The 17,006-nt window shown below is 33.2% G+C and overlaps 1 protein-coding gene across 1 annotated transcript in view; it reads left to right on the top strand.

Annotated features, from left to right (window-relative positions):
* LOC111043356 (ankyrin repeat domain-containing protein 50) overlaps positions 1-17,006 on the top strand; it is a 67,978-nt gene that overhangs the window by 33,207 nt on the left and 17,765 nt on the right. Inside the window, exons 10-15 of the mRNA XM_022328280.2 lie at positions 2,365-2,459; positions 4,160-4,386; positions 9,242-9,488; positions 11,664-11,847; positions 13,509-13,725; positions 15,818-15,979. Of these exons, the coding sequence (XP_022183972.2) occupies positions 2,365-2,459; positions 4,160-4,386; positions 9,242-9,488; positions 11,664-11,847; positions 13,509-13,725; positions 15,818-15,979 (1,132 nt within the window). The remainder of the gene's footprint in view (positions 1-2,364; positions 2,460-4,159; positions 4,387-9,241; positions 9,489-11,663; positions 11,848-13,508; positions 13,726-15,817; positions 15,980-17,006) is intronic.

Consider the following 17,006-nt stretch of genomic DNA (forward strand, 5'->3'; position numbering starts at 1 on the left):
ACTATCCATTTCTATAGTGAGGTCCACGTTATAATGACAGTATTTGTTAAACTTTGATGTTGCTATCCTTGTCTATCATTCCACAAAGCAGGTAATACTATCCTTTTCTAACTCCGCAACGATGTCAAATCTGTTTTTGACAATTTAGAAACATTGAATAACCGATTGAGAAATTAACCTCAGAGAATAATATACGTTACCGTATTTGATATAAATTCCTATCCATTTTCATGTAAATACCCTTATCTGTACCGTAGAAACCATAGATAGATCTTTATTATGTATAATAATAATTATTATTATTTGGAAATGACAAATTTGTTTGACTCCTATTATATAATATTGTTTGAGTATTGTCAAAAACTTACATCGTACTTCCTTTGTAACCTCAAAGTAAAAAATAAACTATCCCTGTAAATAAATTTTTATTCAGTTTTATACGCCCTCTTGTTTCATTTACGTTACAAACATGAGTAACACTAAAATGAACTGAAAACTATCAAAATTGTACTAAATGGAATGAACATGTATTAATTTTTATTCGCGATCAATATAATACTGATAATCAAAAACTTACACCGTAAGTTTGGATGTATTCTGGTTTTCTCGCGCTAAATTCCGGAAGGCGTTCCGGAAATTCCGAAAATCATAATTTTGTGTAAACATTAAGCTGATCAACTAAGTTTCAGGTGTATTAGTGTGGATAAGCATATGGTTTGGGACGTCGTTCAAATATGAAAGTCATTTATTCTATTGATAGTATATTCTTTGAATTTTTGTTTATTATTTGTTAATATATTCTTCAATTTTTATTTTAGTAAAATAATACCACTAGTACATTGATATTGAAAAGACCTCTACAAAAAAAAAAAAACAGTAGGTTACATTGATATTCCTAAATTTTGATGGCAATACTTTTAAAAACTACTTTTATGATGAAGATGTTTTGGTATTGTTAATTATTGCGGAATAAACATAAATTATTAAATAAATGTGGTACATGAAATTACACAATATTAACAATAAGTTAAGTTATTCAACACTATCAAAGATTTAACATTTTTTATATTTATAAAATATAATTATAGTTCCCTTTTTTGAAATTAATATAAAATAATAGATTAAAAACCCAAATTATAACTATTATTATTAGCCTTTCATTGCATATTAATTTCAAAAAAGTGTATTATAATTCTATTTTATAAATAAAAATAAGTAGCCCTGAATACATTGTAAGAACATTTTTTGATTTATTTGTTCCTTCTACAAATTGATACATAAAATTACGCAATATTAACAGAGACTTGAGTAACAGTACAAGAGATCGTTTATTTTTGCCTTCTGTAGATTTTTTCCATAATAAAATTGAAAAACAATAATATTTATGTTGTCAACATCAGCTTTAGATTCGTCCTGTATTGATTACAATTCTATTATTTATTTATTTATTAGAGCAAACAATACAATAGTCGGAAAAGAAAAAACAGGCTATTGCTGTTAATTAAATTATGAGAGCATTTAATGCTTCTCAGTTTTTATTTGTTGATCAGTCCACTTCAAGGGTGGTAATGTTACCTTAATAATATATCACAGCTGTTTCGGCTTCATCTGTAACTTGATTAGTTATATTTTTCCATTCCGAAGCTTCAATTCTGTCATATTTTATTATTTGGGGTTGAAGGAATGATTCATTTTTTCATCTGATAATGATTTTTTCAACGTTAAATTGGAGAAACTTGTTTTGTCTCATTACCTATTTAAAATTATATTTTACTTCAGTTTTGTGTAATTATTTATTTATTTGTACAAAATCACTTATCATTAAAATTATATTGGGAGAGGAAAAACAAACGAACCCTTCAATATTATGTCCCAATTTTAGACTAATGACAGTCCGAAATAAGTCACTATTTACATTTCAGTCCACATCAAAATTTTCTGTCCAAAAAATTGTACGTCTTGGGAATTCCTTAGGGCTAGACCATATCAAGGACCGAATTCACCAAAACGAAAACTTGGTTTGAGCGCCAGTTGATTCTAAAAAATATAAACAAATATTTCAAAACCAATTCAAAATCATCTGACTTAGAGCCAAACTGCCGCTCAAACCTAGTTTTCGTTTTTGGCGAATTTGGGCCTAAGCTTTTTTTCAAGCGTTTTCAGAGTCGGCAGGGCAGGAAGCTCTCCGATTGGCTGATTTAAATTGGCGCCTGAAAAACGCTTAATGTGGTTCTACTGGTAGTATATATATATAATCAATACAATATCTTTACATTGAGTTTTTTGGTTGAGTGAAACCAACCAACTTTGTTTCTCAGTTCAGTTGAAATTCCATTTCAATAATATTCAATTTTTGGTTTGCAGGTTGTCAATATTCTCATCGAAAGAGGTGCAACAGTTAGTCATGAAGACAAGGAGGGAATGACTCCACTTCTTGTCGCTGCATTCGAAGGTCACAGGTACAGGATTCTCTGTCTCTCTTTATCAATTATTTGATAACTCCTAATCAATTCTTGAATGTATATCTTTCATTAAACAAATTTCCACTTCTCAAGGAATCATAGTATTTCACTAATCACAGTAATTTTGTATAGTTACAATTTAACTTCTTTCTCATCTCTCAAAGAATATTTATTTATAAGTCCAATCAAAGTGATATTTCTTGACTTCGCAACGTCAAGAAAAATAAACAAGTCATTCTATTCTATTCTATATTTAAAATATTTTATACCTCAATATTCAACTCCTTTGTCACCTTCCAAGGAATTTTACAAGTCCAATCAGTGTTATTTCATTTATCTTTTATAATTTAAATTGAAATTTTGGATGCGTGCACACAGAGAGCATTCAGGCATTCCGAGTTCTAGAACGAGATATAGAAAGGTATAGATATCTATATTCATATCCTAAGACCGCTCTGACCACTGACACCTCTCTGTGTGCACACACCCTTATTGGGTAGATTAAATGAAAACTAGGATTCAGTGACTAGCAACTAGCCATTACCTCCAGTTATACAAATTGGATTACTCGAATCCAATATTACTTGGAAATGACTTTGAATTTATTAGAAATTTTTTTACTCAATCGTCCTATTGTTCAATTTACAAAAATAGATACTGAAGAATATCTGTGGTGTTGGGTGAAGATGGAAAATTGGAATTAAATTGAACCTTACAAATGTAATACTTTTCTAATTCTGTGCTAATTCCAATCGTTTGATGTTAATGTTACCTGTTGATTCCAATCTTTCAGTACTCCTTACTTTCATATTCACTTATCCTAACTCCAATTAATTTTTTTTCAACTAGTTTTCTAAGGCCCGGTTGCACAAAAGCCAATTATTTAACAAAAAATTATTTATTTATTTTCATGTAACACTGTTATTAATTGGTGAATAAATTTAATTTGATTGATTTTGATTTACTGAGAGCCGGTTGCACAAAAGCCGGTTAAATTTTAATTGTGATTTATTCCACGAGAAACAATCAGATAAGGCTTTTTTTGCAGAGAAGGCTTTTCTGATTGGTTCTTGTGAAATAAAACACGATTAAAAAGTGTTTAATTTCACAAGAAATTGGTTCTCGTGGAATAAATCACAATTAAAATTTAACCGGCTTTTGTGCAACCGGCTCTCAGTAAATCAAAATCAAATCAAATTGAATTTATTCACCAATTAACAACAGTGTTACAAGAAAATGAATAAATAATTGTTTGTTAATTAATTGGCGTGGCTAGAAAAAGAAATCTTGTGCTCTAGCCACGAGTTCAAACAATCCTTACTATATTTAACATGATTTTAGAATTAATACAGCTCTTATTATAAAGAGAAATAGAATAAAGTAAAAAATAATTAAGACCAGTACAATACAGATAGATAAATCAAATAAACAATCATAATGTAATATAGTTAATCATATAATATAACCAAGACACTTCAAATATTCAAGATAGCACTAGAATTTCAAAACAGATTAGTGAACATTTGCATACTTCAATAAACATCATAACAAATAAGTTTTTTAACATTGGTTTTTAGTAATTTTTTCAAATATGAATATTGTATTTGAATCTTATTATTTTTATAAAGTAACACATTCGGGGGTTATATTGTAAAATTGTGAATAAATAAACAACGAATACTGAATTTGTGTTGCAGTGACATCTGTGAACTTCTGTTAGAAGCCGAAGCAGACGTTGATCACTGTGATCATGCGGGAAGAACTCCACTGTGGGCAGCCGCTTCAATGGGACATGCCAATGTGGTGGCCATGCTGCTATTTTGGGGCTGCTATGTCGATAGTATCGACAATGAGGGAAGGACTGTTCTTAGCGTGGCGGCCGCCCAGGGCAACACTAGTGTTGTCAACCAACTTCTCGAAAGAGGTTAGGATCGCTTTCTTCCTTTTGAATTTAGAAGTATTTTCTAATTACAGTCGAACCTCTCTATAACGAACCTCCACTTAACGAAATCCTCTAGACAACGAGTTTTTACCTCGTCCCATGACATTTTAGAGTTTTGGCTGCTTATTTACCTCTATTTAACGAATTTCGGACCTCTCAACAACAAAGTTTTCTCTTGACTTCAACATACAAAATGTAGTGTTTATAGGAAGCAGAGAGTCATTTTCAAAGAAAAATTTTAGTTTCAGAAGAAAAGGTCAATAATAATGGACTAAAGAACTAAAAATAAATGGCAATTCAAATACGAAGAAGATAGGGTGTTAGACAGTCAATAGAGGTTGAAACACGTGTCGGAAATTGAATGCAAGTTACTGGAAGTAGACTTCCAAGAACTTGTCATTCGTAGATCAGGCAGGTAAACGACTGGACTTTCTTATCCTTGCTTTTGCCATACATTTCCAATTGTTAGAACTCGCCATTCATAGATAAAGGAACGGGAATGCTGGATTTTTTCATCCTCCCACCATTTGCTTATGTTACACATTTCAATTTTGCTGGTTAAGTTACTGTACTCAGTTTCATTCACTTTCTAAAAAATCGTGATCAGATTCTAAAACTAAGTGTTGCAAATGATTTGCAACATTGTAAATTTTCATTGTGAATTTTTCTACAGTCTAGAGAATCTCATGAACTTTATCATTAATAAAAAATTCAAATATATCTTTCTAACAGGTGATTTCAATGTAAATATTTTGGACAATGCAAGGGCTAAAAGTCGAGATTTTTTGAACCTTCTCAGAACTTTTGATTTGTTCTGTGTAAATAATTTGCCTACAAGAGGTAAGGCGTGTTTGGACAATATTGCGGCGAATCTACAGCCTGGCTCTTATAAAGTCAGTATGTTGGAGGAGGGCGTATTGTCCGACCACGCTGGAATATGGTTAGATTTTACCATTACAGAAAATGAACCAAAAACTGGTAAATCAATTGAAACTAAGAGAATAATAAATGATTTTAAACTACATGAACTGGAGAAGAGTCTCAGGAATGTTGACTGGACGCCTTTGTATTGTATAGAGAATGTCAATGATGCTTTCGAAAAATTCATGGATATGATAGTGAACAATTTCAATGGCTGTTGTCCGGTGGTGAGCTATACTATGAGGCCACAAAATAAACAAAAAAATGCGTGGTTCAATGAAACTATTGCTAATATGAGAGTTATGTTATTGATCTTATATAACAACTGGAAATCAAGCAGTGATGAGGATGATAGGCAGCGATACATAGCATTCAAAAAAGATTATAAAAAAACTATTGCAAAATCTAAAATTAAAGCTAATGATAATTGTATTCGAAATTCAAAAAATAAATGCAAAACAGCTTGGAATATCATAAAAACAGAATCATGTAAAAATAAAACCAAGCAAGAAATACCAGTATCAGTTGATGTTCTAAACAATTATTTTATTAATGTATCTGATAAAGTCAATAATGTTCACATTCCAGAGAAAGACCCAGTAGTGTTACTTGATAAGTTTGTCATGCCAATTGAACTTCAAAATAGTTTTAAATGGAAGAAGGTGAGCTCTAAAATAGTTCTGGATAGTGTGAAAAATCTAAGTTCCTCACATGCTGGTGATGTCTATGGACTTAGTAATTCAATATTAAAAAACATTATTACTGGTATACTCACGCCACTTACCTTTTTAATAAACTTTGTTCTCTCTGAAGCTACTTTTCCTAATTGTCTCAAGTTGAGTAAGATTTGTCCTGTGTATAAAATAGGCGATAAGACACAGCCCGACAGTTACCGCCCTATAGCCATTGTCCCTATTATTGGTAAGATTATTGAATCTGTTATGTTTGATCAAATGTATGCATACTTTGATTGTAATAATATTCTATATTGTCATCAGTATGCTTACAGGCCTGCTCATAATACAATAATGGCTGTCGAGACTATTATAATAGGATCTTAGAGTCTTTTGAAGACAGATTGATTACAGGTGTAGGCTTATTAGACTTGCGAAAAGCATTTGACTGTATCTCTCATAGTATCTTGAAAACGAAATTGCAGTTTTATGGAATTGTTGGAAAGGAACTAGATCTGATTGAATCATATTTGAATAGGAAACAAGTTGTAATTGTTAATAATAGAAAATCGGAAATTTTGGATGTGAAATCAGGCGTTCCTCAAGGTTCAATCCTTGGACCCTTTCTCTTCCTAATATTTATTAATGACATTCACTGTGGTGTGATCCCATTAGGCTTGCCTATACTGTATGCAGACGATACTACATTAATGTGCTCTCATAAGAATATGTCAGATGTTAAGACAAAGCTATTAGAATGTATACAAGTATCCAAAACCTGGCTTGAAGCGAATAAACTTGTAATTAATGATGATAAGACAGAACTAATATATTTCTCATTGAATAATGAAAATGAAAATCAAGCTGTTAAGCTTCTAGGTCTTTATATTGATAGTAAATTAACATGGAGGGAGCAAGTGAATATGTTGTGCAGAAAACTGTCTAGAGTGACATATCTTTTGAGAAAATTGAAATACTGTGTAAGTTCAGATGTACTTTTAACAGCCTATTTTGGTCTATTTCACTCCTTGTTAGCATATGGAGTTATACTCTGGGGAAATAGTAGCACTGCCACAAAGGTACTCATTCTTCAAAAGAAAGTAATAAGAATTATTGACAATCTTCAGCCAAGAGAATCATGTAGAGACAGTTTTGTAAAATTTCAAATCATGACAGTGCCAACATTATACATCTATAACAATTTAATGCAAGTAAAAAATAATCTCTATAAGTATGACAGTATTGGACACTCATATAACACTAGAAATCGATCAGATCTTGCTATTCCTCAAATTAGATTATCAAAAACTCACAAGAGTCATCTTTATCAGAGACGACTGATGTTCAATAAACTTCCTCTATGGGTGCGGAATCTGCCGGAAAAATCTTTTAAACATGTTTTAAAAGATGGTTAAAGAACCACCCTTTTTATAATATAAATGAATACCTAGTATCTGACACAAATACAATTCAAAAATAATAATCTCTAAAGAATTAGACTGTATTTCATTATAGTTATTATTATAGTAGTATTATATTATTTATTGTATTATTAAGAATATTTAATTATATGTATACATAGTATTTTTAAAAAACTGACTGTATTTTTGACGTAGCCTATTGCAATTAAGTTTGTTTAACGGCAATAAAAATATTCTTATTATAAATTTGTACATTTGATGATATTGATAACCGATGATAAAATGGGTGACTGTAATGCACGAGAAAAATCTTCCATTGTCAGGGAATTTAATCAATGAAAATGCTTTTGAATTTGCAGTATCATCGGGATATAGTAGCTTTAAGGCAAGTAAAGGCTGGTTAGAAAAATTGAAAAACGGCATGACATCGTCCAAAAAGTGATATCGGGTGAAAGTGCTAGTGTTGATATGTACCCTCTTGTGAATTCTGGAAAGAAAATGTTCTTAGAAAAGTTCAGAAAATATTATGAACCGAAAGACGATTTCAATGTTGATGAGAATGGTATATTCTTTAAATTTTGTTGCCCAATAAGACACTAACTACCGCCCAAATCATTTAATTACCGCCCTTGATATATTATAAGATCCATAAGAGTGTGGCAGTTTTCTTGACAGAGCAACCTCTCAATAACGAATACCTCTCTGCAGCGAATTTTTTCTCGGGATAATCAACTTCGTTATACAGAGGTTCAACTGTATATACATAGAAGGTATTTCAGAAGTCTCGTGTGATGAGAAAAATTGCGCAACTTGAACTTCATTCAACCTTCAATATTAAAGTTTAATTTATTGCCAAAAAAGTACATAATTGTACAATAAGATGAGTATACAATACAGATAGTCATTAGAACACGAGTAATACAATACTATTAAGGAGAGTTATGATGACCCACACCAGGGTGAAACGATCGTCACTACGGTACTAATAGTAAGTGCATTTTCACTTCATAAGTGTTTTTAAAATTAATTTTTTAATACTATTAATGTATATTTTGGCACTGCCAACATAAGATCCCTTTTATGAAAAACTTTTGCGTCCTTGATTAGTGTGACCGAATAGTCGAAAAAATCCAAACTTCGCAAGTATTAACATTTGAATTCCAATTTTTGATTCCAAGTCTGTGATTACGCTGCTGTTTTTATCACTAACTGTGTATGAGCATTGAGGAGGCATTAGGGCTGCTGACATTTTGATTACTCTATAATTCTATAAGGCTATAATCCAAGTAGTTTAGATAGGCTTTCAAATTGCCGGCCAGATAGCCGAGTTGACTAAGGCGTTGCTGCACCCTTCAGTCTGCTAGTACTACCTGGACGCGGGTTCGAATCCCATCGAATAGGCATGGACGTTTGATCATCTCATAATTCACCCTCGCACTTTCCATTACCCGAGCTCATGTAGGCATCCTCCGCAATTGTAAAAAAATACGTTGTAGTATCAAGGTTTAATACTCATCCCGAGATTGTAGTTCTTGTTTTGAACAGTTTGGCCTGGTTTCTAGAACACGTTTTAAATCCAATGAACCATACCTATAGATTTAATAAAAAATAATTATATATTATAATTATTAAGTGTCCTAGAACTCTGGCCTCGTATTTTTTTGATTATAAAAGCTTTGAATAGTTTACTCTATATATTTTCGTGTATAATGGTAGATATTCAAAATGTTTAAACTCATTCTAACTGTTTTCCATCAATCACAAAACCTCCTATTATAATACTGCTTTAATAGTCTAATGTTGTCATTGACTGCTTGACAGGACTTGACGAGCAGCACAGGGATAACTCAGGTTGGACCCCACTGCACTACGCTTGCCTAGAGGGTCACAGGGATGTAGCGGCTGCCCTGATTGAGGGAGGAGCTCAGGTCAACCAGACTGACAACGACTCCCGTACTCCTCTGCTGCTAGCTGCACAAGAAGGCCATTCTCAGCTCATCATAGATCTCATCGAGAACTACGCAGCTGATGTCAACCACAGAGCTTTAGATGGCACAACGGCCCTCAGGTATGCTGAATCAACCAGTTTCACATTATTTACATTCATTAATTGTTTGTAAACAAAGTAGATCAACATCTAATGGGTTGCAGTACTAGTTTCTTTAATCACTACTAAAAGAAAATGTTGAATGTTGTATATCTGTAATTTAAAAAAATTAATTACCCTTTTTTACTTTCCTTGCACTATTACCATTTATAAGGAAAGTATTGCTTTCCAAAAAAATTAAGGTACCCCAATATCTGAATTTCTATACGTTTCAATGTCCCCTGAGTCCAAAAACATGATTTTTAAAACTTTACTTTAGATGGCACGACGGTCCTCAGGTATACTTATCAACCAGTTTTACATTATTTACATTTATTTATTGTTTGTAAACAGAGTAAATCAACATCCAATGGGTTGCAGTATTTTTTCCTCAATTACTACTAAAAGAAAATGTTAAGTGCCGGTTGCACAAAAGCCGATTAAATAGTAATCGTGATTAATTCCACTAGTACCAATCAGAGGAGGCTTTTTTGAAAAAAGGGCTCGTGAATTAATAAAGTCCCCTTTTTTAAAACTACTTTATTACTCACTACATGTTTCGATTTATTAATGCCATTTTGTTATTAGACAAAAAATTGGGCTTGAAAATCCTTGAAAGTGAAATGTTACCTTTATAATGTTTTGAAAATTTCACTGTTTATAAAATGTGGGAGAAGAGCAGTTTTGGGCTAAGCCTGTTGCTTTCTCCCAACCATTGCTATATGGTTGGTAATTGTATTGATAAATTAAATAAATTTTCAAGTGAGTGAATCAAAACAAAATTTTTGTATTTCATTTACTCACTTGAGAATGGCATTTATATGTTGAAACATGTCGTGAGTAATAAAGTAAAGTTTCAAAAAAGGGTACGATTATTTTTTAATTTCCAAATAGCCCTCACCAGAAAAGTTAATAAATGTTGTATATACAGAGGGGTCCAAAAAAGGTATGCACTAATTGACAGTGAACGTCAAGGGGACAAAACAACGTACAACTACGAATTTCACTCTGTACTTTTAGTTCAATGTTTTTTCGAAAGGTAGTGTGGCATGAGTAGCCCGCATGTAAGCTGTGAGGTCGTTGCGTAAACGTAAGTCCGTTTCAGACCGCTGTAGCGTCTCTTTGGGTGATGTAGCACGTATCCTAGCGTATGCTAATACGTAAGCTATGGACAGGTCACACCAAAATATATTTGTTTATTATTTTTGTATTTGATCACATTTTGAGCTGTGTTCAAGTGTCATTGTTTAGCTCAAAGCGCATGCGCTGCCCGAGATACGGAGAGATGGCTACGTTGGAAACCGTAGTATTGATTAAACGTTTTATGTAGCATCAGCACACAAAGCCTGTTTGAAATGAACAGATTGATTGGACATTAGGCGATACGTCTTTCTCAAGCTACGTACGTCGGTCTGAAACGGCCTGCCAGTGCGTTACAGAGATATTCACTGTCAAAGTGTGTATACATTTTTTTGAAAACACTGTATTATGTATAATGTTACTCAGTTGCAGTGTAATACTGTAGGAGTTTCATCTCTGCAACTCTTGTAGATAAATAAAATAAACACTGATTTTCAAAGAAGTCAGTAGACGATTTCATTATGTTTTTATTGAATAAAATCTACTCGCTGTTCTCATATTTTAAAACTATGAAACCATTGATAAAACAGAGGTTTGGGTAGAAGTTGCGTTGCTTTGCGAGTGGATCTGCAATGAAACTTCGATTTGTGTTGCGCAGGGTCAGTATTTAAAAAGAGTCTTCTGTCAAAATACATGAAAATTCACTGTGCATTGACTGTGTTGACAAATTGAATATATCAAGTCATATGGGCTTGCATGGAAAGATTGAAATTTCGCTCAATTTAGCAACAGGGATATTTTTTCCAAGTCTGAACCTTTTTTTATACAGAGTATAACATGTATTTTTCTGTCTGTGAAGCTACAGCAGTTGATATATGTTTTTCAATACACTGATTCAGTGATTTGAGAGAAGAACAGGAGTATTGACGTAATTGTGTTTATACTCCTCCCTTACCATGTGATAGTGAAAATCAACTATAACAATATATCATCATTGCCTTCTAAATACTCTCAAGGATTATATCAATCCAGGATTAGCTAAAATAACTTATCAATATTTCTTTTCAACTTTTTCAGGTTAGCAGCAGTTCAAGGAGACAAAGAAGTTGTAAATATATTATTAGAACATGGTGCTGATGTAAATGCCAAAGATGCAGATAGCAGGACAACACTCTACATTTTAGCCCTTGAAAACAGAGTGGAGATGGCCAGATATCTCATTGAACAGGGTACTGCTGATGTGGAAGCTAGGGATTCAGAGGCAAGTTTAAATAAAACTGACATTTTATTCAATAGTTTTCAATATTTCAAAACATGCTAGTATCAATTACCGGATAATATATATAAATACTCAACTAATACTTGAAGAGCATTCATAAAAATGTGTCCAATTATGATCAATCCAATATAATTTGATACATAACCTAGCCACATTTGGACAATTGTATAAATTAGAATGAGAACATCTTTGGACTTGAGCCTGTTAGGCCTTTCTAAAAGTTGTATAAGTTAATTATAAATTATTGAATAAATGAATATACATGAATATATTGTATATAGTTTATTATTTTCTATATTGTTAATCATTGCCATGGTTACTCTTCAAATAGGCTAAATAACAAATTTAATTTGTGTGTGATATAGATAAGAGTTTCATTCTGCATATCACTATCACCTCATTAGGTTCTTGTCTTTTGGTAGCACAAAAACACATTCAAGTATTTTTATTAGTAATTGCATAATAATTTGCAGTTTTCCTACAGAATTTTTTGTAGCCTCTAATTCTTTATCGGATATCATAGTTCGATGGAATGAAAACTAGAATCTAGTGGCTAGCAACTAGCCATTAGTTTTTGCTAGAGCAAAAATTCAATTGAATAATTGTGCTATTGTGGTGACACAAATAAGTAGATACAACTAGGAGTATCACATGGGTATTCTTAGGGTATGATCACATTGGATGCATGGTTTGTGCATGTACAGCGACGGGAGGAGGATTATGTTGAACGAAGAGTGCAGGATTTGGTTTTGGATGGTGTGAGAGGACGAGGTAGACCTAGGATGAGGTGGGGAGATAGAATAGCGGCTGACTTGCGGGAGAGTGGTTGGAGGAGAGAGGAGGCATTAGATAGGGCTTTGTGGAGAGGCAGACTAAGAGGAAGGAATGCCGACCCCATTTAAATGGGATAAGGCACAGCCAAAGAAGAGGAAGAAGAAGAAGATCACATTGGATGCACGTATATGCAAGTGTACGTGAGATAAACCAGCGCGCAGATAAAAAAACAAAATCTGGAAAGAACCACATGAACACTCTTACTGAACGCGTGCACTTGCTGGTGGCGTTCAGTGTGAGCAGCTATACGCAAGTCACAACGTGTTTCTAAGGCTTTTCCCAAATTTTGTTTCTCATCTGCGCCTGCATGATCTCACGAACATTTGCACATTCGTGCATCCAATGTGATCATACCCTAAGAATTTTCCATGTGATTACTCCTAACTGCATCTAGGATGTGATGATATCATATGGCAAATAATAGGTCTAGCACCTGTTACGTCAATTTTCATCCACATGCATTGAGCGGTTCCTAGGACGACTGGAATATTTCTAGTACCACCAAGGCCTAGGTAGTGCTAGCCAACTTTATACAACTGAGTCTAGAATTATTTATTTATTTCAAATTTATTAAAATTAGCAATTGCTAGCTTTTGTTCAACCAACCTATTGTTTGTACTGTTGTAAGATTTACTTTTTTAAATGTTTTTTTTCGCAATACATTTGAATTTTGATAGACGAATCTATATAATATGAACCACTCAACTCTATGTTACTTTGTGAATTTCCTAATTTTTCTGCTGGGAAAAGTGTAACTATGTGTTTATCTGTAACTATCTTGTGTTATTTTATGTGACGTTTTTCAACAGGGAAGGACCGCTTTACATGTGAGCGCATGGCAGGGTCACAGAGACATCGTTAATTTATTACTAACCGTTGGTCAGACAGATGTGAATGCTGTCGACAATGAACATCGTACAGCTCTCCACTCCGCCGCCTGGCAAGGGCATTGTCACATTGTTCAGCTGCTGCTAGAACACGGTGCAGAACCTAACCATACTTGCAATCAAGGAGCCACACCTCTCGGTAAAAAACCCTAATTCAATGAAAGAATATTCTAAAATCCGTTTATTCTGATGAAATTTGCCAACTTGATAGAAACCAGGTTAAAATACTAATAATTATTACATAATGAACAATTTTCAGCAGTTTGATATTAGTAGGATTACTCTTCGAAAAGAGCGCTTAATTATTGTAACCAATGAGTAAATATTACTAGGAAAAAATTGTGTAAGGGTAAACATGAGTAAAATTCACTCACTAATTTTTAGTAGTATTACTGAACATTGTTTTTGAAGTAATATCTAACTTGATGCTGTCTCAAGCAGAACTGTTGTTAGGGAGAGCTTCAGCCTTCGTAGGGGGTATCCATATATCTCATTATAAAAAGTAGTTGCAAGTTCCATGCGGTCTGAGTATAATTTACTCATGGTTACCTTTCAAAAATCTATAGAGAGGTCCACGTTATAATGGCAGTGGATAAAGATTAAAGAATAGCGATGCCGATTCTCTGCATTAATTAATTATATTTCTACAATGTGAAAAACATAATTGGCATCGTTGTGGACCTAGAAAAGGATAGTACCACCGGCTTTCTCAAATGATAGACAATGATAGTAAAACCAAAGTAGATCAAATACTGTCATTATAACGTGGACCTCACTATACAGGCACATCGACTTGTATTCTAAATTCAAATTCTAGAAATAGTATACGGTATTAAACGCTTTACCGTAATGTATTCCAATTGAAAACTCTGTGTACGGTATCAAACGCTTGACCGTAATAATAATCTATTTATAAATAAATATTTTCAAATAGTTTCATTCCGTTTCAAGATGAATTATTTTTGGTGTGAATATAAATTTAGACATGTTCTGAATATTAATTCTATTTATGAAACAAAATTAAGAAATAACTCCCGTGTTTCTGACGGACTGCCTGAAAAGTAGTCGTTAGGTCATGTCAGAGGCCCTGAAATTCAAATTCAAAATTCAAATTCAAATTTATTTATTCCACACTCATAAATACATATACGTACATGAATCAAACAAAGCTCAACATGACAATACAATCCAACCAAAGTGTAATAATAATAAACGGTAAGTGAAAAAACCACTGGCATAAGATGACTGTTCGCCAGTGGGAGTAGGAGATGAAATTATAATACGCTTAACCTGATTTAAATTGATTTGATTGATTTTAGTTTTTTCTATTTCAGGGCAGTTACATGCAGCTAAATTATTGTTAAAATTCTCACAATTAATGTGCAGTTTAAGTACACAGTTCGTTTCTTCTCTTCCAGCAATACTCGTTGATAAAGCAATATACTTTGTTTTTTTAATATTTAAACTAAGGGAGTTGAAATCCAACCATCTTTTTAGTGTAGAGACGCCTTTAGAGGCCGTCTCATAGGTCTCATTCCATGTTTCACCCCCATACAACAACACTGTGTCATCTGCGAATGAATATACTTCTTCTCCATTCAACTCTAATCTAAATACTTCATTCACATATAACAGGAAGAGGATAGGTGATAAGATAGTGCCTTGAGGGAGACCATAGCATGAAAGAGGTATTTCACTTACTGAGTCATCGAGTGATAAAATCTGTGCTCTATTTGACAAGTAGCTCTTGAACAATTTCAAAGGTAATCCTCTTATGCCAACCCACTCCAATTTGTCCAATAACTTATCGTGAGACACAGTGTCATAAGCTTTTGCTAGGTCCAGGAAGATAGCTAGGGTTTTCTTCCCCAAATTGATCAGTTTCAACCTGAAAATTCTGACACCAGACCTGAGTCAGCCAGGTCACTCGTTATTATTATTATAAGATAAGAAATAACTTGGAAGAAGTTTTCTTTTTCTCTCTAGATATTCTATTTGTTTGATTCATCAATATAACATCGATATAGAAATTCTGGAAAGAATTATATAGATGGCTCAGTCACAACAAAAAACTTGAAATTGCAGTCAAGGTTTTCGTTGTGACTATAGCAAAACGCAAAATTGTGAATTTAGCAAATAAGAGGTTTTCTAATGCCATCAAAATATTAGAAATCAGGTATTAAATGTATTATTTGTTCGAAAATACATCATTTTCTAAATACTTTTTTCAGGAATTGCCGCCCAAGAAGGACACGAAGAGTGTGTCAAATTGCTACTGGCAGTGGGGGCTGATCCAGCCCACTCCGACCATTGTGGACGGAATGCTATGAAAGTTGCTGCCAAGAGTGGACATTTGGCAGTTGTTCGAATGCTGGAGCAGGCCCAAGCTAACTGTGAGTCAACAAATCACATTTATTCTTGCATATAAATCATTCCTCATTTCTACTTATAAACTGACTTTATTTTTCTAGGTTTAATCAGATAAGTAGTATTGAACACTATGAACAGAGATGTTATGGAATTTTTCCGTATTTTAAGGTGAAATAAAAACGATATTGTCAGTTCCACATAATCTTATTGATATTATGTGGAACGGACAATATCGTTTTATTTCACCATAAGTAGTATTCTACGAAATTATCCTATTTATTTATTCAAAAGTTTTGATTGTATGGTAATACATGTTGTGGTATTTCTCCATAATTTAATGAATAAGACGTTTATGTTGTCAATACCACTATAGTTGTAGTGGTATTGACACCGTATTTACCGCATATATATACCGCAATATAGTGGTATTGTCAACATTAACGTCCAATTCTTTCAATTATTCAAAAGTTTTGTACCGTTGGAAGTTTAATGAATCAATTAATTATCCTGAATATAGTTAGTATTGTTAAACTATATTACTGTAAATTTTATTGTGATTTATCTGACTTGAGAATCCTCCAATAATTGTAAAGTGTTTCTACCGTTGGTAGTTTAATAAATAAATGAATTATCCTGGATATTATTAGTATTTACCAATACTGCTGCAAATATTGCTGTAAATGATAGGCTCAACTCACACTTACGCGACTCAGGACGAGAAGAGACTCGACTCTAGTCGAGAGCAAGTGTTTTCAAATTGTGACGTCGCGGAGGACTACAATCGACTGGTCTGAGTGTCACCATTTGGAAACACATGCTCTCGACTAGAGTCGAGTCTCTTCTCGATCTGAGTCGCGTAAGTGTGAGTTGAGCCTTATTGTTATTTTATCTGGCTTCAAAATCTTCTAATTCGGAAACTCTCGAATAATTTGTTCCAATTAATTAATGTAGTGCAATATTTCAATTTTCTTATCTAATCTATGTTGAAGTGATCGCACTTAGTAGCAGATAGACGGAGAAAAAAATCTCTCCTCATGTATTTGAGTGCTG

Source organism: Nilaparvata lugens, chromosome X (genome assembly GCF_014356525.2).
Source record: "Nilaparvata lugens isolate BPH chromosome X, ASM1435652v1, whole genome shotgun sequence".
NCBI classification, from domain to species: Eukaryota; Metazoa; Arthropoda; class Insecta; order Hemiptera; family Delphacidae; genus Nilaparvata; species Nilaparvata lugens.